This window comes from Kryptolebias marmoratus, linkage group LG2, assembly GCF_001649575.2.
Source record: "Kryptolebias marmoratus isolate JLee-2015 linkage group LG2, ASM164957v2, whole genome shotgun sequence".
In the NCBI taxonomy this organism is placed as follows: domain Eukaryota; kingdom Metazoa; phylum Chordata; class Actinopteri; order Cyprinodontiformes; family Rivulidae; genus Kryptolebias; species Kryptolebias marmoratus.
In genome coordinates, this window is record NC_051431.1 from 11,568,722 (window position 1) to 11,595,455 (window position 26,734).

The 26,734-nt window shown below is 41.8% G+C and overlaps 3 protein-coding genes across 8 annotated transcripts in view; all 3 read left to right on the top strand.

Annotated features, from left to right (window-relative positions):
- Positions 1-8,069: 8,069 nt before the first annotated feature.
- On the top strand, positions 8,070-15,917 carry fosb (FBJ murine osteosarcoma viral oncogene homolog B). Of its 4 annotated transcripts, XM_017424625.3 has the most exons (6): positions 8,071-8,375; positions 8,662-8,849; positions 10,755-11,138; positions 11,415-11,522; positions 12,680-13,039; positions 13,197-15,917. In XM_017424625.3, exons 1-6 carry the CDS (start codon positions 8,315-8,317, stop codon positions 13,260-13,262), a joined length of 1,167 nt encoding a protein of 388 aa, XP_017280114.1. In that variant the 5' UTR covers positions 8,071-8,314; the 3' UTR covers positions 13,263-15,917. The 4 variants fall into 4 exon arrangements, with proteins under 4 accessions (XP_037836940.1, XP_017280112.1, XP_017280113.1 ...); XM_037981012.1 differs by having other exon boundaries at positions 8,070-8,375; positions 8,548-8,849; positions 12,680-15,917; XM_017424623.3 differs by having other exon boundaries at positions 8,070-8,375; positions 12,680-15,917.
- A 2,570-nt stretch (positions 15,918-18,487) lies between these two features.
- lg2h19orf47 (linkage group 2 C19orf47 homolog) lies at positions 18,488-24,297 on the top strand. Of its 3 annotated transcripts, none has more exons than XM_017424627.3 (8): positions 18,488-18,531; positions 19,905-19,992; positions 20,093-20,207; positions 20,512-20,593; positions 21,317-21,442; positions 21,532-21,681; positions 22,375-22,448; positions 22,537-24,297. In XM_017424627.3, exons 1-8 carry the CDS (start codon positions 18,513-18,515, stop codon positions 23,077-23,079), a joined length of 1,197 nt encoding a protein of 398 aa, XP_017280116.1. In that variant the 5' UTR covers positions 18,488-18,512; the 3' UTR covers positions 23,080-24,297. The 3 variants fall into 3 exon arrangements, with proteins under 3 accessions (XP_017280116.1, XP_024863479.1, XP_017280117.1); XM_025007711.2 differs by having other exon boundaries at positions 21,532-21,606; XM_017424628.3 differs by having other exon boundaries at positions 18,512-18,614.
- A 1,819-nt stretch (positions 24,298-26,116) lies between these two features.
- Positions 26,117-26,734, top strand: part of ttc9b (tetratricopeptide repeat domain 9B) — a gene marked incomplete in the record, with an annotated part of 29,727 nt that continues 29,109 nt past the window's right edge. Inside the window, 1 exon segment of the mRNA XM_025007738.2 lies at positions 26,117-26,734. Coding sequence (XP_024863506.1) covers positions 26,607-26,734 — 128 coding nt within the window.

Consider the following 26,734-nt stretch of genomic DNA (forward strand, 5'->3'; position numbering starts at 1 on the left):
AACAACTCTTTAATGAAACCAGGATGATGAGTTACAACATTGAACTTCCCTTTGGGACTAATAAAGTATTTTTGAATTGAACTGAGCTGAATTTGGGTCTTTACTCCAACCACCATTCACCGCAAATCAGAACAAACTTGTTGTTGGTGACAGAATAATGGGCAGCTAAGGCTCATTGAGCAAACTGAGAGCGATGCCTGGTCTGTGTTGTTATCCAACAACAAAAAAAACAAAACTAACAGCTACTACAGCTAAATGTGCAAAAGGATTAGTGCTGGTTTCGACAGAAAAGTAAAAGAACCCACAACACATCGCAGTTTGATGTAGGCATGTGTCGCTGCAGAGCCCAGGATGACCTGCATCACCTGCCCAAAAGCAAGAGAGCTTCAGAGACAATATGTGGAGCAAAAAAAGAAGCTGCTAGATTCCTGTAAGCAAAACTTTATTCATGCCTGTTGCTTACCTGGAGAAGACATCTACGCTACGGACAAAAAAAGATGAGCTGGCAAAAGCATTGCAACCACAAACCTAAAAGTGGTATCGGTGACAAACAGAAACAGTTCGGCAGTAAAACGCAACCTGTTGCTGACTTTGTCTCTAATTTTTCCAGATCTCAGTCAAGCATCGGACAAGATCATCAAGCATCTGTCAGGCCAAATCCTGGAGGTTCATCCACCTTTTGTACAGGACCTAAAGTCGACGGTTTTGTCTCAATTATCGTAGTAGTAATTCAGAGCTCTTAATCTTCTTTTTAGGGATATTTTACTGGCAAGAGTGGAATCTGCTCCAAATCAGACCGATGACTTATAATGTGAGGACTGATTGTGTTTATGTTGGCATCATAAAAACAGAGAAATACATGAATGATCATAAACTGTTATTTGTTTTATAATAAATATAAGAACAAATTCTGTAAATTAGACTACAAATTGTAATGTTTAACATCCAAAATGCTTTTTTTTTAAGTTTGAAAACCAAAAATCTGCAGTAAACTTAAAAATAAAACCAGTTTTTATCAGTTACATCAAACTGCCAAAGCAGAATCTAACATTTCTCCAAAGGATCTGTAAAAACTCTTGTCCATGCCTTCATCACCTCTAGATCGGACGGCTGCAACCCTCCATATTTTGACCTTTGAACCGTCGTCTCTCCATCGCCTGGAGTTGGTCCAGAACACCGCTGCATGTCTTCTAACAGGTACCAGAAGACGTTACCTGATCTACACTGACTGTTTTACTCACTTTCGAAGCTTTAAATGGTTTAACCGATTGCTTAACGGAGGTTCTTGACTGGAGAGCCACCATCCTGCATGGTTCACTTGTTTTTCTGCTCCAACACACCTGATTTAAATCAATGGGTGATTAACAGGCTTCTGCAGAACATGAAGAGGTGATTTAACCACTGAATCAGGTGTGTTGGAGCAGGGAAACAAGGAAAACATGCAGGATAGTGGCCCTCGAAGACCAGGATTGCCCTCCCCTGCTCTAAGTGCAGCTGACGGGCTAAATTAAAGCACAGACGGGTTCTGGCCCCCAGACTCTGGACCAACCTGCTCCTTAATATTTGTACTGCAGAGTTCATTCGATCTTTTAAATCCTGCCTGAAAGCTCAAGTTTTCACGCTTTCTTTTAGTTTGAATTCAGTTTAGGTCCCAGCATCTCTTTTAAGCTGTGGTGTTTCCTTGTTTTAGTTTGTTTATAACTTATTATAGTGTACCTGGGTACCCTATTTTTTATGTACTGTTGTTTTTTCCTACCTGTTTTTAGCCAGCTTGTACAGCACTTTGGCCAGCCTTGTTGTTTTCATGCATGCCGTATAAATAAAACCGACAGCGGCATCGACGTGCTGTTTTTAAGCGCAGCATTTAAATATAGCGTTGAGGCGTTTACAGAGTTCCTTTTCACCTCTGATCTCATCCTTGTTCTCTGTCACCCTCCTGCTCTCGTCTCTCCCTCTCCCTGGCGCTCTGCCTCCCTGACTGGCAGCGAGCCTGCTGAAAGTAGGCTAGGATTGACGCTGCTGGATCTGAGTCACAGAGAGCCGAGGAACACTGAAACCCACTGACTGCATTTAACTTTAGGCATTTGACTCCCATGCGGCGCATGATACAATAGACCCATCCACTCTTGATTTTGCACCTCAGCGCTGACGTTTATGCCCACAATTACAGCAATAAAACAAAAAAGAAGAACTCCAGCTGGTCTAAAGTTGTGAACAAAGGCAGGGATGGTTACTCATAGATATTTCCAGTGTCCAGGAAATGCAAAAGCCTTACTTCTGACATGTTATAGCAACAGTAAAATGAGATGATGCAGCTGAACAACAGATTAAGACTGACAGAAAACAACTTTTGTTTGTTTCCTCTTGCGTAATAAAGCAGCCTGGCATCTTTTTTTTTTTTTTTTTGTAATTAATCCTGAACGTTTAACTAAAACCCTTCTAACTTGTTCCAAGACTGAAAAAACCTGACAGACCTGATCATAGTTTGCTGGCTACAGCATGACGCAACAGAATTTCATGTCAGAGAAGAACCTGCGACTGGAGCTCTGACGCATGCTCGTTACCTGTTCTCAGCATGTCACCCTAAAGTACGGCTGTGCATGTGAGCTCGCCGCGCTGAGGGGGTTTATGTAAACACACGGCGCTGTTCCTGAAGCCGAGGGGCTTACACCGTGTAAACACAGGTACAGTAACATAAACAGGACTGAAGGGAGCGACATGGAGACGTGGGCTGAAAGTTTTAATGATTTAACCGGTTCTTTGCCTTATATGCTGTCTTTGGGTTCCTTAATAAGAGAGACGCTCATCCACAAAAAGGCAACAGTGACATATATCACTGAGAAACTGCACTCCAGTGAGAATGTGTAGTGAACTTTATTTGTTTGTTCCTCATAAGGTAAAAGGGACTAACTAAATCCTTAAGGTTTGGTTGATAATATACATTTGAAAAGAAAAAATATGCTCAGATCTCACTTCCACTGAGATCTAATATGGATTTAAAGCACCGAAACAACAGATGCTTACAAATATGCTCAACAAAAACCTAATAGTTCACTTGGTTTTTACACAAACTACGACAAGATTTAAACAATTTTTAAGGTAAAAATCTTTATCCAACAAATTCAACTGATGGGCATTTCTCCTCCTTCAAACTCCTTTACAGAAAAAACAAATTTAATAATAAATTTGTCATTTTTTCAGCTGTCTTAGGTCAAGATATTTATGCACAAATAAGACATTAACTTTTCTCCGCATGCTGTTTTTTAAAGTCAGAACAAACAGAGTTTACTGGACTTTTTAAGACAAAAAACCCTGACTTTTATTCATTTATCTTCATCCTTTTTTTTGACCACGTTTTACATCCTGATTTCTAATGACCCCAATTTAACAAGGCCCTTTGAAACAGCTGGAAAAAAACTTAATAAATAAAAATTCAAACAGCTAACAACATTTTACATTAAAACTACAGAAGATGATGCAAATAGAAATAAATTCAGGCAGAGTCTCTGTAGTTTTTGTCTGAGAGTTTGAGGACTGACTAAAGGGGACATTAGAGTGAAACTCCTTCTTGTGTGTTTTTTTTTAATGTTATATTTTCATCACAGAAAAATGTTGCTTACAGTGATGAACGTATAATTAACGGTTTGTGTGGAGAGTGAGAGGAGGGGAATCAGTCTGATCCGTTTTCACCTCAAACAAATTAACGAGACATTCAAACTTTATTTTCTCAGCTTCAGAGCAGACAAATCACTGCGTGAACCCGTCAGGAAGTCTGTTCTGTTTAAAAAATAAAAGTGCGGCACAAGACTCTTCCTCTCAGGACGTAGCTCCAGAGGCTTCTCGTGATGGGACCGCATGGTCCTAGTTTGTTAACCTTGTGAAGTTTTAGCCTCGTGACATTTCGTGGCATGGAAGTTAGTGCTTCTTGCAAACTTAAATGCCCGACTGAAACATCAAGGTTAGCTCCACGCTTTGACATTAAAAAACCTGTTTGATGGTTCTAAAACACATGGAGGTTTATGTTCCTAAACCACACAGAGCAGAGATGCTGGTGGCTTGATAGAAGCAACAGATGTCCCGAGTGCAAGAGTTCAGGGCTGAAACTGAAATATCAATAAAGGTATGTTTTTGAGTTCAGCTAAGACAGTACGCACACAAACTGTTTACACAGGCGTGCAAGAAAAGGCCTTCAACTACGCCGAGAAAGAATTAGCGGATTTAGGCAAGAATGGATGCATTATTGCGTGTTTACAGAAGAAGACTTCAGCCCCCACCACACGTGATCACATTACAAGAAAATTCAAGCAGTTTTATCCGACGAAAGAGCTGAAAGTGCAGCTTTTTCACCAGTTGCTCTCAGTTTCACTTTGCTTGTGCTGAGTTGGGGAAGAGCTGAAAACATTAAACAGTTTCTGGTTGGCTGGAGAGAGAAGACGGATCGAATTTCTTTAAGTGTGGCGATGAAAGCCTGCGAGAGTTACGCAACGTTGTTTGGGCCGTGGAGCCAGAAGGGGTGTAAACAGAACCCGCTCTGGAGTGGGACAGGCCTAGCCCCAGTTGCCTGGTAACAAGTATTTTGGGCCAGACCAGCAAACACGGCCCGCCTTCCAAAGAGGAAACAGGAGCTGGCCTCACGAGCGCAGAGCAAAGTGAGTGGCTTTCCCTAAAGTACGCTAAGAAACCGAGGCAAGCAAAACAAAGCACGCCAGGGGACCCCGGGTAACACTGCATCTACATTTCTCACCAGAGTCTAGACCACCACGGGTTGTAAACAAACTCTGTAAACAAAGACGTCTAGGGCGAGGATGGCAGTCTCATTTACTCCACATTACTCCACAATGCAGACATGACTAACGATGTGAAACCATGCCGTCTGTGGAAAGACGAGTGGAATGACTTCTACGTTTACTACAACGACTGCTGCATTTGTACTACAGCTTTCATTTGGTCTAGACGAATACACGTTCGCCAACTTTGAAATATATCGCCCTCTAAAACCTGCACAAATAGGGCTGTTTAATAGGGATAGTTTGGCTGATTTAAATACAGTATTTTGTCTCATTATCCCAAATTCAGGAGTATAGATGATGAATGGATGTTAGTTGTATGCTTAAGTGAAATTAAAGGCCTAAAGGCTTATTTAAAAAGCCAGTTTTCGATTATTTTAGATTAGGATGAGTTGTAGCCGTTTTTGTTTGGTGTTGTGAATGACTCTCAGCTACTACCACCTCCAATTCTAGCTCAATGTCTGCAATGCTGACAGAGTTATAGCCATTTTTTGTGTTAGAGAAATCTTATTAACTAAGGCAGCCATCTTGAATCAGACTGACTCCGAATGTTAATCAGCTGTAGACGTGCCTCAGGTGATTACTTTCTGAAAGTTTCAATAAAATGCGTCCGGTGGTTCATGAGATATTTTGCTAACAGACAAACCGGGTTGACTCCAAGAGTCGATGACAAAGTTTTAAGCAAAAATCCCATGAATTAAGAAGCACTTAGAGTAAGTCTTATGAAAGACTCTCAGCTGCAACTACGCCACGTTTCAACACAATTCCTGTAAAACTGACTGAATAATCGCCACTTTTGTGTTTTCTAAGGTTGACTAGCTGCGGCGGCCATCTTAAAGTGAATGGGCTCCAAAGGTTAATCAGTTGTAGACAGAAATCCAATCATTGTTTTCTGATGGTTTCATTAAAATCCGTCAAGTAGTTCATGAGATATTTTGCTAACAGACAGATAGAGATGACTCTAAACAAAGCTCAAGTGCAATCTGTGAGCGCTCAGAATGTGTGTTGGGGATCCGTCTCAGCTACTACCACACCAAATTTTATGTTCAATGTGTAAAATTGAATGAGTTATAGCCATTTTGTGTTTCTAAAGTCAGTTGGCTGTGGCAGCCATCTTGAATTAGGTTGACCCTTAAAAGTTCATCACATCCAATGATTACTTTCTGCATGTTTCATTGAAATTCATCCAGTGGGTTTCTGACAGATAAAAACACAGAGACATGGCAAAAACTGTCCTCCTTCGCCTTTCGGTGTGCCTGTAGTAGAAGATAAAACTTATTAAAATCTAGCTGAAAATAGTCTCTAAAGCAAATCACAACCCAATAAAGTTTTACCATTTTTTCTTACTGATATTAAGATGGTTTGTTTGTGACCACTGGAGCATATTTTCCCCGTGTTTTATCTCCTTATCGCCATGTTTCCAGCACACGTTCTCTCCAAAACGCTTAAATTTGCATTTTAGGACGACTTTGGAAATTAAAAAAACAAAACAAAAAAATACGCTACGAACTTCGCCTGTCATAGCCTGACGTTACGCAACACGCACAAGAGCTGGCTTACGGTTAGATTAAAACAACAACAAAAACAGCAGCGAAAGCTTCACAACAATCGATGCAAATTAGGCTCCTCGCCGCTACTGTTCCTCTGCACAGAAAGAATCCGGCAGCCATATTGTGTGCTTCGGCTCAGAACGGGTTACCACGGCAACCGGTTGCTAGGCGGCATAACAAAAAAGACCAAATTTATACGTCCTTGCGTCAGAGGCGACGGCGTATCCTTGGCGACGGAAACGCTACACACATACACACACACACACATACACGCAGCATAGCACATGCCTCTTGTTTTAGCACCGTTAGCCTTTTCCCTTCAGGCTAAATGTGGCAAAACGGAACTTTTTTCGTCTTTGAACAGTATTAGAAAGGAAATATGTCTCCCTTTAGTCATTGTTAAGTTTATAAAAATATGTTTTTTCATCCTTTGAGCGACCCTCTGTGTGTAAAACAACAGTTAAAAACAGTTTGAGTAGTTTTGACTAATTCCGCCTGTCGTCGTTTGCGCTCGCTCGCTCGTCGTGAATGTGGGCTGCTGGCGTGCGTTAACAACAGCCATCCGCCTTTCTAATTCCTCATCATGAACGACTTACATCAACGTCGTTAGTCATCCCGGGTTTCAGGCGGCGGCGGCGGCGGCAGCTCCGTTAACGGGAGTCCGGGACACAACGTTCCTCCGTGAATCCTCGTCTCTGACGTTGTTGCAGCTCTGACTAATAACTTGTTATCCCCAACTCTTCCCTTTTTTTTGCGCTCACACATCAGCTGTAGGAGCCGTGACCCTCTCGCAGCAGCATGCCCGCCCCGCGACGCACTGACATCAGCGGATTTTTTTTTTTTAACATTTTTAATTCATTGCTTCCCGCATTTAGCCGATGCGACTCCCCTTCCCCGCGGGCAAACCTCCCACCTGCCACATTCCCTCTGGTGTCCTGCATGTAGGCTTCAAAATGAATCACTTTGTGTGTGTGTGTGTGTGTAGTGGCAAGCTCTGATTTCCGTCACTGCGGCCCACTGTACACGCTGCTTGTTCAGAAGTCAGGGTGTTTTATTTGTTATTGTTATTATTATAATAGTTCGCAGGTAATCCGCTCGTGGGACACCTGGCTTTGGGCTACAGGCAGAAACCAAGGAGGAGGAGGAAGGCTTTTCTTTCACCAGGTCCTTACAAACTCACAGGAGCCCCCCAGGGCGTGTCCTGGGAAACTTAAGCAGGATTCTCCCCCTCCTCCTCTTTGCACGGGATTCCGTCCCGGAGAAACACAAGCATCTGGCTTAAATGTCTCCCATCTTCCAGTTTATGTTTAATGTGGGATCACTTATTAATTATGTTATCGCTTATTACACTCATGGTTCCATAATAGGTAAAATAGGCATTAAGGGGTTATTATAGCAGCTTATATATATACCCATGACCTAAAAATATTCCTATCTCAAACGCACATGCAGCTCTAAATAGATACTTTCCATATTTATCACCATGAAGTTTCTTAAAATTTCCTCTCAGACATTGGCAGACGGTGAGAAATATCTTGTGCCTGTGATTTAAAAAAAAAAAAATCTATTATTATCCGCCGGTAAGCTTCTGGTCCATTCAGTGGGAGAGGGAATCCCTCAACGTCACCAAGGATACCAAACACAACACCGAGACAAATATGGGCATGTACGTCATCGGAACTTCGGGGCGGGGCCTGAGCTCTAAGAAATGCCCTGGTTATACTCGAGCGGATGGCTTCATTCATAAGACAAGATCTACTACGGCGCACCGTAACACGGGGCCGCTCCGTTACCGGACTCCATGGATCTATAACCGCGCGTTTTATTTACCCTTTACCAGCGGGGGGAGAAAGCGAGAGGATTTTACAACCCAAACCCCCCCTTACAGATAAAAAAAAAACCCGGCAGAGGAGTTCTTCAACAGCAGCACTTTCTCCCTCTAGAAGCAGAGGGGGAAGGATTGGATTAAGTTTATTCATGCAACTTTTTTGGAAAGAAACCAGGAGCATCTCGCCGGGAAATACCAAAAAGCTTGACGGTAAGAGCCGAAACGTGTGTGCCGCTGCACGTAGGAGCCTTTTAATAGTGCATGTATTTAAAAATAAGTAAAAATGATAATTAGCCTTTTAAGCCAGTGAGACATTCATATCAAAGTATTTTCCTCGTCCATGAGGCTTTCAGGTAACCATTAACCCTTAATCCAAACACAGACCGGGCTGAGCTAGTTCTGGTTCACCCCACTTGCCGGTGACATCCCCCCCTCCACCCCCGTCCCTCTGTAACCCCCCCTCTCCGTGTGTGCTGCCGCCCCGGCCCCGCTGCAGGTGACATCGGACGCCCTCCGGTTCCCGCAGGTGTCGCGTTCCCCTTCGGCCCCTCCGGGGAGATGTACCAAGGGTTCCCCGGCGACCCCGACAGCGGATCCCGTGGAAGCTCGTCTCCGTCCATAGAGTCCCAGTACCTGTCCTCAGTGGACTCCTTCGGGAGCCCGCCCACTACCATTGCTCCGCAGGTAAGACGAACACACGCTCGTGCGACACATCTGATCATAAACAAACTTTAATGCGTGCTCTATATCCTACATGCTTGTCTAAAAGCAGACATATAAATATATATTTAACCATGATATATAGTTTAACAGGCTGCCAGTGCAACTATAGAACAAACCATACAAAAGCAAGTAGCTTAATTATGTTAAATCTGTGTGATTATAAGAGAAATATGAGAAGGAACTTAGTCAAATTGTGGTATTTTATTATCATTATCGGTGTTTTACATGGGAGCGCGGCTGGTGGGGAAAGCAGCCGGGTTTTGTCGCGTGCAGCAGCCGGTCTGACGGTGTTCTCCGTCCTCCGCGCCGCTCCGAGCGGAGGACGGAGCGGCTGGAACTCCCTACGTCAGACCGCAGAAGCCCCGCCCCCTCCTCCTTTTCCTTCCCCCGGCTTCTAACCGCTTCTCTCTCCTTCCGCGCGCTCCGCTTCGCCGTGACGTAAATGCGCGTTCTATTTTGGAGCGCTACGTCGCGTTGCCAAGGGGAACACCGGGGGTGTGACGGAGGAGGGGAGAGGAAGGAGGCGGGAGCACGGGGTAGGGGAGGAGAGCTGATTGGTCGGAGTCCGGGGGCGTCCTCCAATGACTTCACGCGCTTCTAAATGAATATTAACGAGTGTCGGCTCCTTTATGGGGCTAAAATAAACCAGGAAAAAAAGAAAGGAAGAAGAAGACTCCCCCCATGTGTACATTTTTAGACCCATTTATAAAACGCGGTGACTCAGCAATAAAAAAACTTATAAATTCTGTTTTCAAACTTTCCCTTTGAACCTCACCCTCTCATTTGTGACTGAATGCTGAATCCTCCCCCCTTTTTTGCTATAAGAGTTATTTTATGTAACTGATCTTCAGATTTAATTAATTAATTAATTAAATTTAATTTAATTACAGGATCCCTAATGGCTTCCACAGCCTCAGCTAATTGCCCTTTTTCTCAGATGGACCTAAAATGTTAAAAATGCTGAACAAAACTGAAAGATAACACCCATCACCACCAACTAATTAACCAGAATAGCATCTTAAAAGCTGTTAAATTTTAATTTAAACTCATCCATTTTAATCCTTCATACAGAAAAAGTTGTTTGTCCCTGAGAGGTTTCGTATAAAGGCATATCTTAATTTATGTTTTAGATAAAAATGGCTACATGACACAGCATTCTGGTTGAGTTTTAATGTTATTTGCAATAAATGGACGGTCAGAGTCCACACTTTCTTAAGGTAATGCCTACCCCTTTATCGCTGCCAGAGTTTTATTTAATAAAACAACTGATTGATGTTTCTAATATGTGATCCATGCTGGCAAAATGAGCCACAGTGAGGACTTCATTGACATGAAGTTATTATTATTTTTTCAAACTCTCCATCTCAGAAGCTTCAAAATAATTAGTTTGTTGAAATTTGACGATTTTTATCACTTGGCTTTTTAACAAGCAAGTTGAGTTTAGGTTTGAAAGCTGGACTTTTGTTGTTTAGGAGTGAACTCCATCCCTTTATTTATAAAAGGGGCATTCCCAAACTTCCCAGGGACAATTATACGAAGGGATTTCCCTGCGTTGTGGCAGCCAGCAGAGAAAAACGGTCAATTTCCAGGGACAATATAAGGGTTATAAAACCATAGATTATTTCTGAAGACATACCTGTTGCTTTAAAGGTATATTACGAACATTATATGGTAATTTGGTGTCTTTATGGACTCCTTTTTTCACAAATCTCTGAATAATTTCACGTTTTTGCGCTGCAGCCCGAACTCGTTCTGACTCAGTTTGCAGCCCGGGTCTTTCTCCGGGGGCCTCGTGGAAATGGACGGACTTGTGTGTGTGTGTGTGTGATGGTTTCCTGTTCAGTGAAGTTTAACTGCTCTCTGCAGGAGTGTGTGTCAGCGGGTGCTGGCCTGAGTATCGTGGGCAGTGGGCCAGGGAGCAGTGGTGGAGCTGAGATGCCCGGTTCGTTCGTGCCTACCGTAACCGCCATAACCACCAGCCAGGACCTGCAGTGGATGGTCCAGCCGACCCTCATCTCCTCCCAGGCCTCTGGGCAGAGCGTCTCCACCGGCACCACAACCATGGCGCAGCCGGTGTCGCTAGTGGACCCGTACGACCTGCCGGGCCCCAGCTACTCGTCGGTGTCCGGATTCACGCCTCCGAGCTCGGAGGCCCCGGGGCCAGCTCCGGGCCCCATCCGCCAGTCCAGACCCCGCACCCGCCGGGCACGAGACGAGTCTGTGAGTGAAGATGGAGATGTTGGTGTGTTAGTAAGTTTGTGTGCTTGAGCCGTTTGTTTGTTGACTCTTTGCATGTCACACATGCAGCGCAGGTAAACAGCTTACATGGGAACCAAAAAAAAAAAAAAGTAAATAATCCAAATCATCTTCACCCTGATTTTAAGATGGCTTTAAGGGCCAAAATAAATCTACACTGCTGACTGAAGGCCCTCTGAAAACACATACAGGGAAAGACTGATAATTACATTTTTAAAATAAAGCAGAAACAGAGCTCCCCTGCTAACCAGTTTATTTCTTCTCTCGTAGCTAACACCTGAGGAGGAGGAGAAGCGGCGCGTCCGTCGAGAGAGGAACAAGCTGGCTGCTGCCAAATGCAGAAACCGCAGACGGGAACTCACAGACAGACTGCAGTCGGTGAGTTCTGCCGTGTTTCAGCTGCAGAATGGGGGATGATTATAATTACAGACTCTTAGTAACCTCCAGTTGCCTCGGGAGGGATGGTAATAATCGTTTACATTTGTGTGTTGGAGAGTTTATCGCAATCAGGTGTTTAGTTTGTTGGTGAAAGGCAATCGTGATTTTTAGGAGAGACTACTGTACCTGTGATGTTTAGTGTAATTAAGAGAGTTTTCTGTGAGGCAGCTCATATGTTCCCTGAGAGGAAGGAAAGCATTCTGCTATAAATGCAAACAACTAAAGTGATACTTCAGATCTTTTAATGTGGGGGTTCTGTGGAAAGGTTGCGGACAATTAATATTTAACTTGTTGTAGAAAGCGTTTCGAATGACCCCAGTTTGGAGAAATGGTTTCATTCTGACTCAAAGATCTCATAGTAGTTCATGCTAGCTCTATTTTAAGAACCTTTACATCATCACCACTTCAGCACTGTGCAGTTATTTTAACCCCTGGTCAAGAAAAAAAAACTGATGGTGATGTAAAAGTTTATAAAATTGCTTTTGGAACAACTGGTGTTTGTTTCAAGACAGCAACAATCCATCTTGGTCTTGGACTAGCCTGTCCTAGACCAGCAAAAATTAAATTTAATTATGATTCATTAAGATTATCTTAAAACCTAAATGACAATGATTCACGTTTACGTAAATAAAAACCATTGCTGAAACATTTTTTGTTACGATAACTTCAACTTCCACCAGGGTTCAATAAAGAAAAGATTAAAATGATGTATTTTAGGAAGCTACGGTAACTCTGATGGGACAAACAGCACCGAGTGGCCGACTCTCTTAAAGCAGCGGCCCAGATTAACGTTAGCAAAACTGACTTCCAGCATGAATTTTGATTCATGTCTGCGATGCCACGCATCTAAAACTAGATTTTACCTTCCGCCTTTGTTAGCTCACCAGTCAGGTCAGAATTAAACTCAGTTTCTCCACACTGAAGAAGTATCTACGACAGGTAAGATGTTAATTGTTCAAAGCCTTTCTGCAGAACCCCACTCCAAAAGGTTGATAACCATCCCTTTAGGTGATGCGGCTAACGTTCTCATGCTGTCTCTGTCTTCTGCGTCTCCCTTTCCCCCTCGTCTCTCCCCTGCCCCACATTGTCTCGCTCAGGAGACCGACATCCTGGAGGAGGAGAAAGCGGAGCTGGAGGCTGAGATCTCGGAGCTGCAGAAGGAGAAAGAGCGCCTGGAGTTTGTCCTGGTGGCCCACCAGCCAAACTGCAAGATTCCCTATCAGGAGCAGGCTCAGCAGGGCTCAGCGCAGCTCCCTCCCGTGCAGTCCCAGATCCCTCCCCAGTCCTTACAACCTCCTCCCGTCTCCATCGTGGGCTTGACTGTGAAGGAAGACTCTTTCTATCTCCCTCCTGCCTACTCAGCCCACCAGGCCTCCTCACAGCCACAGCCTCCGGTCCTGCAGCCGCCGCAGCAAGTCCAGCAGCAGCAGCAGCCTCAAGCAGGGATGATGCAGGAGGTAGAGTTTTCTAGTTCTTACTATGGCTCAAGTGAGCCAGCACCTGGTGGGCCATGCCTCATGGCCAGTGACAGTGGTGGTGGTGTTAACCATGACGATGCGGCCATTGGCAGTTACAGCACCTCATACACATCTTCATTTGTGTTCACCTACCCAGAGGGAGCCTGCGGGGTCAGTGCCAACCAGCGGAACAGCAGTAGCGAGCAGTCATCTGATTCCCTGAACTCGCCTTCGCTGCTGGCGCTCTGACTGACCGACAGACACATGCACGCACATATTGCCAAGCACACACACACGGCGCTCACTGGAGGCAGAGGCTGAGACACGCCCCCATGCCAGTCAGCCTCACAGAACGAGGATCAAAACGTAGCCAATCGTTCGAACCTGATTGGGTCAAAGTTTACACGTTGGAAAACGAATATTCCAGTTCAGAGCCATAGAAAAAGAAAAAGACAAAATCTTGCACATCAGATCTAACCTTTAACATTGGGCTGAAACAAGGGAGTGACTCTTTTGTGTTTTAGCTCAATGCTAGCAACAGAGCATGATTAATGAGTAAGAAAAACAGAGCTACGAAAAGTCCAAGTTACCAATTTGAAGTGCTCTGAGTTACCACATTGATTCACAATGAATTCTTGTATTCAAATACTCTCATTGAGTAAAATAAAACATGTAATGCTACACCCCAACACGCACCAGTGCCCCTAACTTGTTCCCTCTGTCGGTTGCCTCTCTGCTAGTGCTCTTGCTTTTCATTCTTTTCCCATTATTATTTCTATTTGTTTTGTTTTTTTCCCTGCTTCCCTCTCGTTGAATGTATTTGTGCAGATCTGAAATAGGGGGGCCGAAGACATTTTGTTCAGGGTCTTTTCATGGGAGACAGACTGCTCGCTCACCCGTAACTCTTCATCTGCTCGGCTTCTCTCTGCTTCGTCTTCATTTTGCTGCTTGGACTTGACACGCTGGAGGTCTGAGTGTCAGAGCCTCGTCTAAACCTTGTGCTTTCTTCTTTCACCTTTAAGGAAAAGAAAAATTAAATGAATTTAAAAAAAGAAAGAGAAATCTCTTCTGCCGTCTGCCTACCTGCCATGCAACCCATCTCTACCCATCTCTGTTTTCTCCTCTTCTGTCTCTATATTTCTCCCTCTCTTTGAAGTCTTCGACCCCTGAGAGCCCGAAGACCCCTGAGAGCCCTTGGGACCTTGAGTGAAAGCCGGCACACCTAACATTCCCCATTGTTTGTTTTTGCACCGTGTCATTCAAGGATACGGACTCAACCCGGCCACAAACAGAAGAAACCTCTCTCCTTGGAGCTCACGTGCTCAGATCTTTGTCGTGAACATACGTTCAACACGCGCACAGACGCACATAAAGATGGATGCCTTCATCTCCCGCTGAGCCATTTTTTTTTTCGCGAAGAACGAAAGATTAGAGGCGTCTGTCGTAGAAACAGAGAGCAGAAAGAAACCGAGGAAAGGGGCGCAGGAGACAAGGACACAGTTTGACCCTGATGGAGAGAGTCCTGGTCGTCCATCTTTGGGTGTCAAAAGCTGACACACACATACACACGCACACTCAAAAAAAAAGAGCCAAATGGTATAATTACAAAGCAAAAACAAGAGAAAGACAAAAAAGAGACAAGACAGCACTTGTGCCATCAGAAAAACCATCGCTTTCACGCCTCTGAGCTGAAGAAACCGACGTTTGGTCGCAGCTGAGAGTTTATCAGACGTGAGCCTCCATTCACAGGAGGGACTTTTATTCATTTTTAATTTAAAAAAAAAGAAAAAAAGTGTTTCAGACAACCTCTACAGACTGGGCTCGGTGGCCTCTTTGTTGTGAGCGAGTCCACTCTGAGGCACCTGGCCCGTTTATTTCTTTCTTTGTTCAGGTTGATGTGGAGATCGAGCACAAAAGCGACACCCGGGGTGGGGGGCAAAAAAAACGACAACAACAACAAAAAAAAGAGAAAAATTCAAATGGAGAGAACATGTGGGCTGATGTTGTGGAGTGAGCGTCCTTTTCTTCGCCTGTGAACTTGTAGAATTTGTTTTTTCCTGTATTGTTTGAGTGAAAACTGTTTTATATATATATATATATATATATTTTTATTGTTTATGTTTGTTTTTGTGATCCCTTGTTCTGCTTTTCTCTCTCGTGCTGTTGCCATTTCCTTTGTGTTTTATTATTTTCCGCTGTTGCTATTATCTTTGTAACATTTTATTTTATTATTATTTTATATGTATATTTTATTTGGCAACTTTGGAGGCATATTGTGCACAAAAAAAAAAACAAAAACAAAAAAACACAAACAAACATGTCTGTACGCACATACATCTGAACATGTATGTGTGTAAATGTATGTGCCATGATTGTAAACTCTGAATGTCTGCAGATATAAACAGGATATTTTTGTCAATGAAGACTAAGGTAAAATAAATATTTAAAAAAATATGAATATTTTTATAATGGAGAAACAAAAAAAAAAGAGAGACTATAATGAATTTAAAGTCCCTGAACATGAAGCACGATGTCACTGCCTCTGTCGATGTGTATTTATGTTTTATAAACAATATAAAGCACTATCCGAGTTACATTTAATGTATGATGTTATAGAAGGTCGTAGTAAGCGCCTTCCTGTTCTGTTTGGTTTGTTTTTTTTTCTCAGTGAGGTCTGTCCCAAAGCTACTGACACCACGATGCCACTTGATTTTTTGTTTTGTTTTTGCATACAGTGTTTCGGGCAGCAGCTTTTCGCTGCTCCTGTTTGGGTCCAAAGTGTCAGAAATGAGTCTCTGAAGGAGAACCAACAGCCTTGTCAGTTCACTCTGTTGTTTCCAGATAATAACAATAATAAAAAAAGGAACTTGTGATTGTATTTGCTGAATGAGAAGCTTTATTTCCATTAAATAAACACGTTAAATCAAAGCAACAGGAGGATTAATTACACAAATGTTTCTTCCAAAGTGGCTCCCGGTGGTCAGAAAATGGACAGACCTCTCTTTTTTGTTGTTGTTGTTCTTTTCTAATGTTGAATAAGAGCTGTGTTTGTAAAGAAAAAAAAATGCTGGAGATGCCTTTTTTTGACTTCCTCCAAATGCAAATGTGACAAAAAAACAAACAAAAACAAACATATGTACTGGTGTCAGCATAAGCATAAAACACGTTCAATAGTTCTCATGTACATAGGTTTTTGTGGTGCTACTTATATTTGACTCAAAAAGATGAGGCGGTAACGCGTTACTGGCAAAGAAAACATTACTTGACTCCGATTAGAAGCCAATAACAGGTGAATATTCAGCAGAAATGACAAAAAAAAGACGAAAAATCTCTGACAGCTCAGTAATCAATCTGTGGTTTCACCATCGCCTCGCCTCCTTCACCTTTAAGAGAGATAAACTCATCTCAGAAGGAGCTTTCATTGGGTTTATTTTGGTTTGCTTTAAAATTCTGCAAGTGTACAATCAAAAAAGAAAAAGAAAAGAAATGAAATACTTTGCAAATCTCTTGGAGAAGGGAAATGAGCGCTCCACAGCCTCCCTGCGTCTACATGTACTGTACAATGGCTATTAACAACCAAGAGCTTTCCTATTTTTCTATGATGAGGTGAATGTTTTGATGTGTTCCTATATTTTTCTTTTCCTCCCACAGTTCCCACATGCGCTGACTTCATATTTTATCCCTGTTATGAAATGCAATACTTCAAATCCTCTTGGATGAACATAATGTAGCAAAATCTGCAGTAATCAGACTGACTGCTACATGTCCAGTGTGATGATGTATTGCTCTACCTATCAGCTTTTGTTACAGTATTAAAAAGGAAATAAATATTTAAAATAACATTTATTTTGAGAGAGTCGTATACAACAATATTTAGAAATATATATATATATATATATATATATATATATATATATATATATATATATATATATATATATATATATATATATTTATTTTTTCATGTATTGATTGTGTAGAGTGTGTCAGGACTCTAAAGCCTTTATTCTCTTTACGGATTGTATTTCTTTTAAGATGGGAGCGAAATGACCATTTAGTCACCTTTAAAATTGATTAAAGTATAAAAAAATGTGAATTTTTTTTATTTTATTTCTTAGATTAGACAAGTGAAAAGCCCAAAGAAACTTGAATAAATCATATACTATACTGTAAGGTGCATGGATTGAAAACTTTCTGGGTTTTTTTGAGCACATAAATTGCAAAAACTCAAAAAAAAAAAAAGAGTACTGTTGTCCTGTTTTTGCCTTATTCTCATTTATTCTCTTGAAGAAGACCAAAATGTTTGATATTTCCTGTGTCGCTTCTACTCGCTGCTTCTCTGAATCCATATTTTGGGCCCTGCACCCCCTTTTATTTTTTTATTTTTTTCTGTTTTAAAAAGTTTACATTTTAAAGTTTTTTTTCTGGCTTCAAAAGCTGGCATCTCTTTTATTGATGATTTTGACTAAATGCCATTCATTTTTACTTTCTGAAAAATTACACAAATAAAGAAATTATTAAATGATAAATGTGCCCTGATTTGCTTCACTGTGTTTATTTTTTATTTTTTGGCTGGTACAAAATTGTCATTTTGTAAAGAAAAGTCATTAGCCAACTGTTGCTGCTTGAGTTTTAGTTTGCTGGTCATGTGAGGTCTTGAAAACTGACCATAAAATGTTCATTATATGGGTTTTAAATATTCAAGCATTAAAAGACTTTACAATATGTCCAGGTGTAGCAAATGAAACACGTATTTGGATGCTTATATATACTTATAAACGAACTAATGATGTTGTTGCTGCCTGATTTCTTTTTTCCCCTCTTTTACCTGGTGTTAGTTTTATTTCTGTGTTTATTTTATGACTAAATTGATTAAAACCCAAGTTTTTTTTAATTCTTCTCCAAAAAACTATTATGCCCCTGAAACTTTTTGTTTTTTGTTTTTGTTTTGTTTTGAATAATAAACTTACTAGACTCCTTTCAGACTTAAACCTTTTTGTATTTTTAGTAATATTTATAACAGAGTTCCAAATTGGTTTTATGTGAGTTACCAGACTCTGTCGTCTCCTAGCGACCGTAAAAAACAACAAGAAAGTCAATATCACATGACGTTCTTTTACGTAAAGAACGTCATGTACGTTCTGAGGGGTCACGCTACTTCCGGTGTTGTAACAGAAAGTGCACCCCTGCCGTCAAAGGACACGGAAAGCGCAACCCAAGTACCTTTTTAAAACTGATAAATCAAGAAAAAGTAAAAAAAAAAAAGAGAAAGTAAATAGTTTTTTTTCAAATTATTGTAAGCACATTGTTACCCTTAATTGTTTGATTAGGTTATATAGGCTGAGTAAATTGGGTTTTATTAGCAAGCTAAGTTTCCAAGATACGGGGGGCGCTTTTCACGGTGGGGGTACATTTTCCGGCACAACACCGGATGTTACGTCACAGTGAGCGCTGAGACGCATTCTCTGTAAACATGGCGTCCGTGACAACAGGTGAGAGCGAGAGAGAGCACTGAGGCCCGGCGAGAAACACACTTAGCAGGGAAATATAAACTATTTAAGTAATAATTTGTGAGGTATGGCCTCCGCATGCATTCCTAACTTTTGCCGTAAAACTTTAACTCGTTGAGGGTGCGGGGAACGGGTCGCTTTTAGCTCGTTTTAATTCAAAACCGGCGAGTGCTAGCATAGATGCTAACGTACATCCGTAAAGAGTTTTGCGTTATTTTAAATAAATAATTCTGTATTCATTAATAAATAAATCAAGCCATTGATTTGGGCTAGCCTAACCCTTGAGTAGGTGAAGTATGCGAGCTGTTTTGGCAAACATACTTTTAGATTTAAAACAAAATTATCATACGCTAACGACATAGCTCGGCGGTTTATTCGCCTTTTATTGTTTGTGGTTCTGACTTGCTAAGGCGCCTGGGTGTCAAATGAGAAATTAGCTCAGAGTTTCGTGTCGGGACCGCAGATCTCATTCAGTAACAGTCAGGGTTATTGTTGAGGCAGCTGGTGTGCTCCCTTCATATTGTATCTGTAACTTTAGGCACAAGATGTTTCGTCACTGGTGATATAAATAACCTCCAGCTGCTCATGGTCAGCATGTATTAAACCTCAACACACTGCTGTCTCCTCAGATTTAGGTTTGGTTTGAGGCTGCTCCCCTGCTGTAGTCTGCAGTGTTATGACTGCTGTCACCAGTCGTATAACCGAGCTTGACTTATTTCACTCAAATCAAATAAACTTTTGGGAAATTTTCTTTATTCTACAAGCTACTACCCTGCAAAGACAATACATCTGAGTAATAGGTAAAATGATGTTATATTACAGGTCTAAAAATTAAAATACCAAAACACGAGACAGGTTTAAAGTTCATGTTTAGCACAGCTATATTGGGTGGATAAAAATGGTAAATGGCTTGCACTTGTATAGCGCTTTGTCTAGTCCAAGGACCCCAAAGCGCTTCACACTACAATCATTCACCCATTCATCCTCACGTTTACACACTGATGGTGGTAAGCTACGTTGTTGCCTCAGCTGCCCTGGAGCAGGCTGACAGAAGTGAGGATGAACTCATATTTAAGTAGGAATAAATAAAAGCTTGAGCTCATTGGTGTGTTACTTATTGATGCTCTAATGAATCGTGATTTTAGCTTCTTTTCATCTTTCTCCTGCCGGTCAGTTTGCACAATTTGTGTTGAATACTTCAGGCTACTAATACTGCTTTATTTCCTTTTGTATACTGATTGGTTTTCTGTGACATAAGCATCAGACTATCATCAGATGAAATCAGGACGTTTTTGGTGGTTTATGGAATCTCTGTTCATGTGAACTGTTTTTAATTTTTTATTTGCTTTTTTCAGCCACCTCAGAGTGGATCCAGTTTTTTAAGGATGCAGGTATTCCGGCTGGTCTTGCTGTCACTTACGCTGTTTCCTTTGTGGACAACAGGTAACCTAAAGCATACGTAAAAGTTGATATTACACATCTTAGGCACGCACGCTCTTTATCCTAATTATTATTATTTTCCTGCTTCTTAATACAACCACAGAATTCAGAAGAACATGCTGATGGACCTCAGTAAAGACATCATGATGGACCTGGGCATAACAGTCATAGGTGACATTATCGCCATTCTTAAACATGCCAAGCAGGTATACAGGCAGGTGAGGTCAACCTTTACATATTGAAATGCTGAAAATGGCTCACTGATACCACATTTATATTAAAAGACATGTAGCAAAAAAACTATTAAAAGCAGTTAAGGGGTATAGCTCGTAACTTGTGGCTCTAAAAGTGAATAATTTTGCTTCTACATAGTTAAAAATAAAGTTTTTCAAATGTTTATTTGAATTTTTAAAAAGCCATTATTGCATTATTAGACAAAAACAAAATCATGATGCATTCCGCCAGTCATTTTGAGGAACCTAATTTGTCATATTTCTTTTCTTTTTGCATGTTTTTCTTCAGGATATGTGCAAAATAGCAACTGAGGCCATCTCCTCTGGACAGACAAGTGTCCAAGCTGAGCTCAGAAGAACCGCCAACACTCGTAAGTAACAAAATGTAATTCTTTATTTAAGACAAGGTTTTTTTAGTTAAACAAAGTCTGTCTACCACAAACTGAAAGTCCAGGACTCCTGTCAGTCTAGAGCTCAACATTGGGGAGCAAGAGGGGAGTTTTGAAAAGCGTTACAGCAAGTCATTTTAAAAATTATCCAATAGCAGCACATTTAGCTTTAACGATTACAATGAGATATAAACAGGGGTCATAAATACATTGTAATAATATAATGGTTATCAAGGCTCTTGTTAAATCAGCAGTTATTGGAACCTCTCAGCCTGTCGTGTGTGAGCAGCAAATACTTTTGGTCTTATTGGGTCTTTGGCTGAGCTTCGTAGAATCGGGTGTTTCTCCAGTGCACGAGACACCTTCCAGGGAGTTGTTCTTTTGTAGTTTTTCTCGAGTCGTTCTTGAAAAACCTGTGCAGTGTCGAGGTGTGCATTGTTCTGCTGTGAGTTGCTGCTGTCATTAGAGCGTGCAGCAGCGATGTTCAGGTGTGTCAGAGTCACATGGATGTCATCAGTCGAGACTTCCCAGCTGAACAGTGTAATATAATAGGATTATTATCATTATTTGCTCCACCTCTGTTGGGTTACACCTTCTGCTTGGTTCTCAGAGTGAGGAACTAGAACCAAAAGGTCTGCTGGGTTTTTTTATGAAACAACTAAAATCTCAGTCTATCAAGAGTCTCTGTGGGGTTTTTTTTTCCAGCTGCTACACGTATGATTGCCAATGCTCTGAGCCATGACTCCCCTCCAGCCACTCCAGCCCGCCGACCCGACAACCGGCTCTCCGTCACAGTGTCCAACTCTCAGGCAAACAAAAACAACAAAGCAGGTAGGTGATTTGGACACGTTCTCCTCGTCAGCCGTTTGCCTGCTGTTCCTCTCAGCTGTCTAATTCTCACGTGTGGATCTCTTTGTCAGTCGTTAGTCAGCCAGCTGACGAGGGGAACGGTTTGCCAGCGGTGAAGCGCCGGCGTGTGACAGCTGAGATGGAAGGCAAGTACATCATCAACATGCCCAAAGGCACCACGCCTCGTACACGCCGTATCCTGGCCCAGCAGGCCAAGAAAGGTAGGCCTGACCCAGTGGTCTCGCCAGCAGCGGGAGTGACTAATGACACTGATTAACATCTTTATTCTATCATAAAATGTCCTCTGTGATTAACTGAAGCCTCTGATTTGGGGCTAAAAATCAGAGCCTATTTGACTTTGATCTTTTACTAACACTCCTCTTTCCAAAACTAATCATTTACCCTTCTTACAACGGCCTTTTATGTTACTAATTTGCCCGATTTTTGCACAAATTGCAATTGTTTTATCAGCTCTTGGAGTTACAAAATTATTGTCATTATTTAGTTGCTTAATATCTTTAAAATTGACAGAGCTGTAGCCATTAAGGTCAATCAGCTGTGGCACCCATCTTGAATCAGCTTGACTCCAAACGTTAATCGGTTGTCAATGAGCATTCAGTCATTACTATTTGAAAGTTTAGTTTGGAAACATGAGATTATTTGCTAACATGGCAAGCAAACACACACAGAGTCAAAAACCCCATCATCACCCGCCTTTCATTGGCAGGTGATAATAAACCAGCAACTTTTAAAATCATCCCGATGAAAACATTCTTCACCCTCAGTATTCTGCAATCAGGAGGGCACTGAATTTTTGCGTGGATGTTAAATATTTAAAAAATAAAAAAGTAAAACAATCAGAGTCAGTGTTTGTGTTTGTGTGAAACTGCATGTCTTGATTTTCTCTTCTACAGGTTTGAAGCGCACCTCTGTGTTTGAACGACTCGGAGCCGAATCCATGGCAGACACAACAACTAGTAATAATAAGGTGAGGCGGTCAGAATGTCCTCGGCTGCAGGCTGTGAAGTCCAAGTAAAGGTGAGAAGTCTGAGATCATGTCCTCGTGTTTTTGACAGCCGACTGGTGTGTTCAGTCGCCTTGATAGAGGAGATGAGAATGAAGACACGCTGAAGCCAGGAAACTCAGTGGCTGCTATAATGGACGAAGACGACGAGGACAGCGATGGAGACGGCTCTGTCCTGCAGTATGCTGGCGTTCTCAAGAGGCCCCCTCTGCCCCAGAAGAAAGAGCCGGCCATGAGAGCAGCCCCCACCAGCCTGCGACGCCTCGGCGGGAAGTTCAAACTCCCTCCCTCCGATTCCCCCACTTCCTCCTCCGCCCCGTCTCCAAAAAGCCTCCCCCCCGCCAAAGTTAGCATTCTCCAGAGACTGGGTAAGATACCCGCCGCAAACGCCATCACGTCCCCAGCGCCAGCCGACACACAGGACAACAAAGTGACGAGCACCAAGCCCAGAGCGCCGGAGAAATCCACGATAGCGAGCTGCAAGGTCAGCAGCAGCACCGGTGCTGGGGGCGCGGAGGGGGCGGAGCCCGTGGGGGCCAAGATGGACGTCAAGGCTGTCAGCGTTTTTAAGAGACTTGGCAGTAAGCAACCCTAACACACTCTCCGGAAAATAAGCTGTTTCCTTTCTAGAGTTTGTATTTTGCTTCATGCTGGACTGCAGATTATCATTAACTGGAACTGTTTTTTTATTATCATCTTGCCAGGGCATATGCAACAGTTGCTTTATTTATTTTAACACTTTAATCCACGATGCCAGGGAAAAGTCACCTTTTTAGTGTCATAGCTTTGACTTACCAGCACGCTACTCTTTGTGTTTTATGTTGCTCGGCCTGCAGGCCACTCAGAGCATCGTTTTCATATCTATTTAATGGACTTTAGAGGTATGTATTTGACAACCTTTATGAGCTTAAGGCATGAGCATGTCAGCCAAGTTTTTATGATGGTGCTTACACAATTTCCCACAGACGAGGATCCTGCTGCCTATACTTCCTTTATATTTTTTAAAGATTCCTCTCAGATGGGTGCAGTTTGTTGACCTTACTTTAAAAAAAATAAGCGAAAATGTGCAAATTAAAAACAAGAAATAGACAGCTGTAGTAAATAGTGGTGATAGTTAATTTTTCCTTTTATTTTTGACCTTAAAATACCTCTTCTGTCATGGTTTAAAGTAGGAAAAGATGACCCCTTGTTCTGTGAGCAAAGCCAAATATTGAAGCAGAAGAACCTTGGTGAACACTTAAATCTCTCGCCTCTGCATCTGTGCTTTTTCGAGTAGACGTTACCACCTCTAAACCTGCTGTTTGTCAACTTTTCTACCACAGGACGGATCTTTTTTTTCTATCCATCCCCACACTTGAAATCCAGATCATTTACATGTTGTTATTTAAAAAAAAAAAAAGCCATGTATAGATTTGTTAGACATGATTTCGCACAGGACGGAACCAGGTGCGCCGTTTATTTTTCTACGAGGACGTTCTTGCGAAGCACCTCAGAGGAGCCATCAGGACTGTAGGTACACCTTATGTTGTTACACTGTAAATATTTTAAATGTTTTTATTGTTTTAGGAAACCGCAAAAAAAAAACACAAAACACACACCATAAACTGTGATGTTGTTTTTAAAGACTTTGAGGAAACGATGTTCTGGATTTGAACAAAGTGTGCTTGAAAATATTAATGATAATATCAGTAATGGACCCATTAGAACCCATGTGTGTGACACGTTCCGCAGCTTTTTGTAAGTATCAGCAGCTAAGTTTCCCCTGAGAACATTAAGCAGCTCATTTATCAATAAATCTTTCCAACATCTCTGCTCATGTTGCAACTAAATAATGTTGTTTGATGCTAATAGACTGATGCCACTGCCTTTAGGTGGAGACACATTTAGACAGACGGGGTTGTCAGAATGAGTCGAGCTCGGAGTATGTGTTGGCAACGACTCTCAGCTACTACCACACCAAGTTTTACCTCCACATCTGTCATATTTGTGGTAGCTTCGGCCACTCAGCTGTGGCCATTTTGAATCGGGTCGACTCCAGAAGTTGATCTGAACATCCAGTGGTTACTTTCTGAGGATTTCATTCAAATCTGTTCTGTGGTTCTTGAGATATTTTGCTAACAGACAGAGTTGGTGCCAAAAGTATTGTACAGTGGGTAGTGCTCTGAGTACGTGTTGGGGATAATGCTCAGCTAACGCCAACTTCTAGCTCGATATCTGTAACACTGTCTGAGTTGTAGCCATGTTTGTGTTGGCCAAAGTTGACTAGCTGTGGCGGCTATCTTGAATTGGGTTGACTCCAAATGGTTATGAGTTATAGATCCACATTCAGTAATTACTCTAAAAGTTTCAGTTAAATCCAAAATATTTTGCTAACCGACAGACGAACCGAGATGGGTTAAAATCATCATCATCACCTTTGCCAGCAGCAGAAATGAGTAAATATGTTTAATTTAAAAAAAAGCAATCCACCACACAAGCTATATTTTCCTAAATGCTGCAGTTATGTTGGCTTTTGCTTCATATTTTAACCATGAGATACGTCATAATAAACATGTTATTGTATATGATGGATGAGATATGAATATGTCTGCGTGTTTACTCTTTTATCTGAACATTTCTGTAGGCGATGTACAAAATTTCTACTTTCTTTCTATTTGTTCAAACGGCAGCCAAGCTTCTGAACTGCACTTGAAATGTGTTCATGTATTGGAAATGAAATGTGTTCAGTTTAAATTTCACACAATTTTCTGCTCTCTGACAGTTCATTTAATGTGTGATTAACAAAATGTCCCCTAGAGGTCGCTGTCTTCCTCCTCTTCATCTCTACAGCCTCCGGCTTACCCTCTGGCAAGCTCATGTATCATATAATAGGCTCCTCGAAGTAGATCTGTTTAGATCATTTTCAACAGATCATTTCAGGTCAAGATGAACATTTCAGATCCCAAAATGCTTTTCTTCCACATCCAGTATTTTCATCCAGTATTGAAGCGTCATTCTTCCCAAATAATGTCACTTTTTTATTTCATGAGGGCAAGTATGTCGAAAGAACATTATAGATATCTGAAACAGGATCTTTTCTAAGAGAAGTTGTCATTTTGGATATGTTAAAATAAAAATATATAAATATATGACAACTGAAAAGGGAAAGGATGAAAGAAAAAGACAATGGTATTCAGTATCCACATATCCAAAATGTTCATTTTACAGAAATTTGTGTATATCTGCTTTAAGATCAGTAAAGGAACATTATTTGTTCTAAAAATGACATTTGAAATATCCGAACTGGTAACAGTGGATAGGATGGATGCTATTTTGGACATCAGATTGTTTTAAGAAGAAATTACTTTTAAAATTAAAGATAAAAAAATAGGTGTGATTTGATTATATGCTAAAACAGCCGTCTATATAAGTCTCAGTCTCCGTCAGTCTTATCAGCTGAAGTCATCTAAGTTGTTTATTTACTCACATTCAAGGAAATTAATATATTAGTTAGGCTAATTAATCAGGCTATAAATGACCCAAATCTTTGTCTACTAACAGGGCTGAAAAATATAACAAGGTGAAATGTTGACTAGCAGCGTATTCTTGAGAAATAAGCGCTCGTGCCAAGGTATTTCCGCCTGTTTTGACCGCAGTAACGCCTCACGATTTCCGTTTTTTATTTATTTTCCTTCTTTTTTTCCCCATAATGCTGTGCGCCAGGGGCTGTCTCGCGTGTGTGTGCGCGCGCGCTGTCTGTGGTGCTGAAGCTGCGCGTGCCTCTGACCGTTGCTACCCATTCCGCACGAGCATCTTTCCGCGCGCGGAGCAGAACGAAGGAATTGTTTTTGTTTGTTTCCGAACGGACCGTTGGGGGGGAAGGTTGAACATTGGGCGACCCGGGATGTTTCCGCCGGCTTTTTAAGTTAATTTTAGGCAATTTTTTGACGGGGTTTTTATTTTTTTTCCGTCTTTTAAACAGGTGGTGTTTTTAAAAGCACAAACTACAAACCGGAGGCGCGCGCGAAGCGGTTTTTTGGCTGTTTTTCGACGCTTTTGTCGCCTCTCTCTCTCTCCGGTTCCCGCCGCACGCCCGCCCGCCGCCGCCTGCCTGCCGCCTCTGCGTCCCATCCCGCATCCTTTATGCACAGCACGCTGCTCCAGTCCTCCCCAACAAAACACACCTACGTGTCCGAGCACAATGGCCCGCTCCAGCTGCGTCCACTGAGAGCCATGGAAGCCAAACAACACCCTATAAAGAGCCTAAAGAG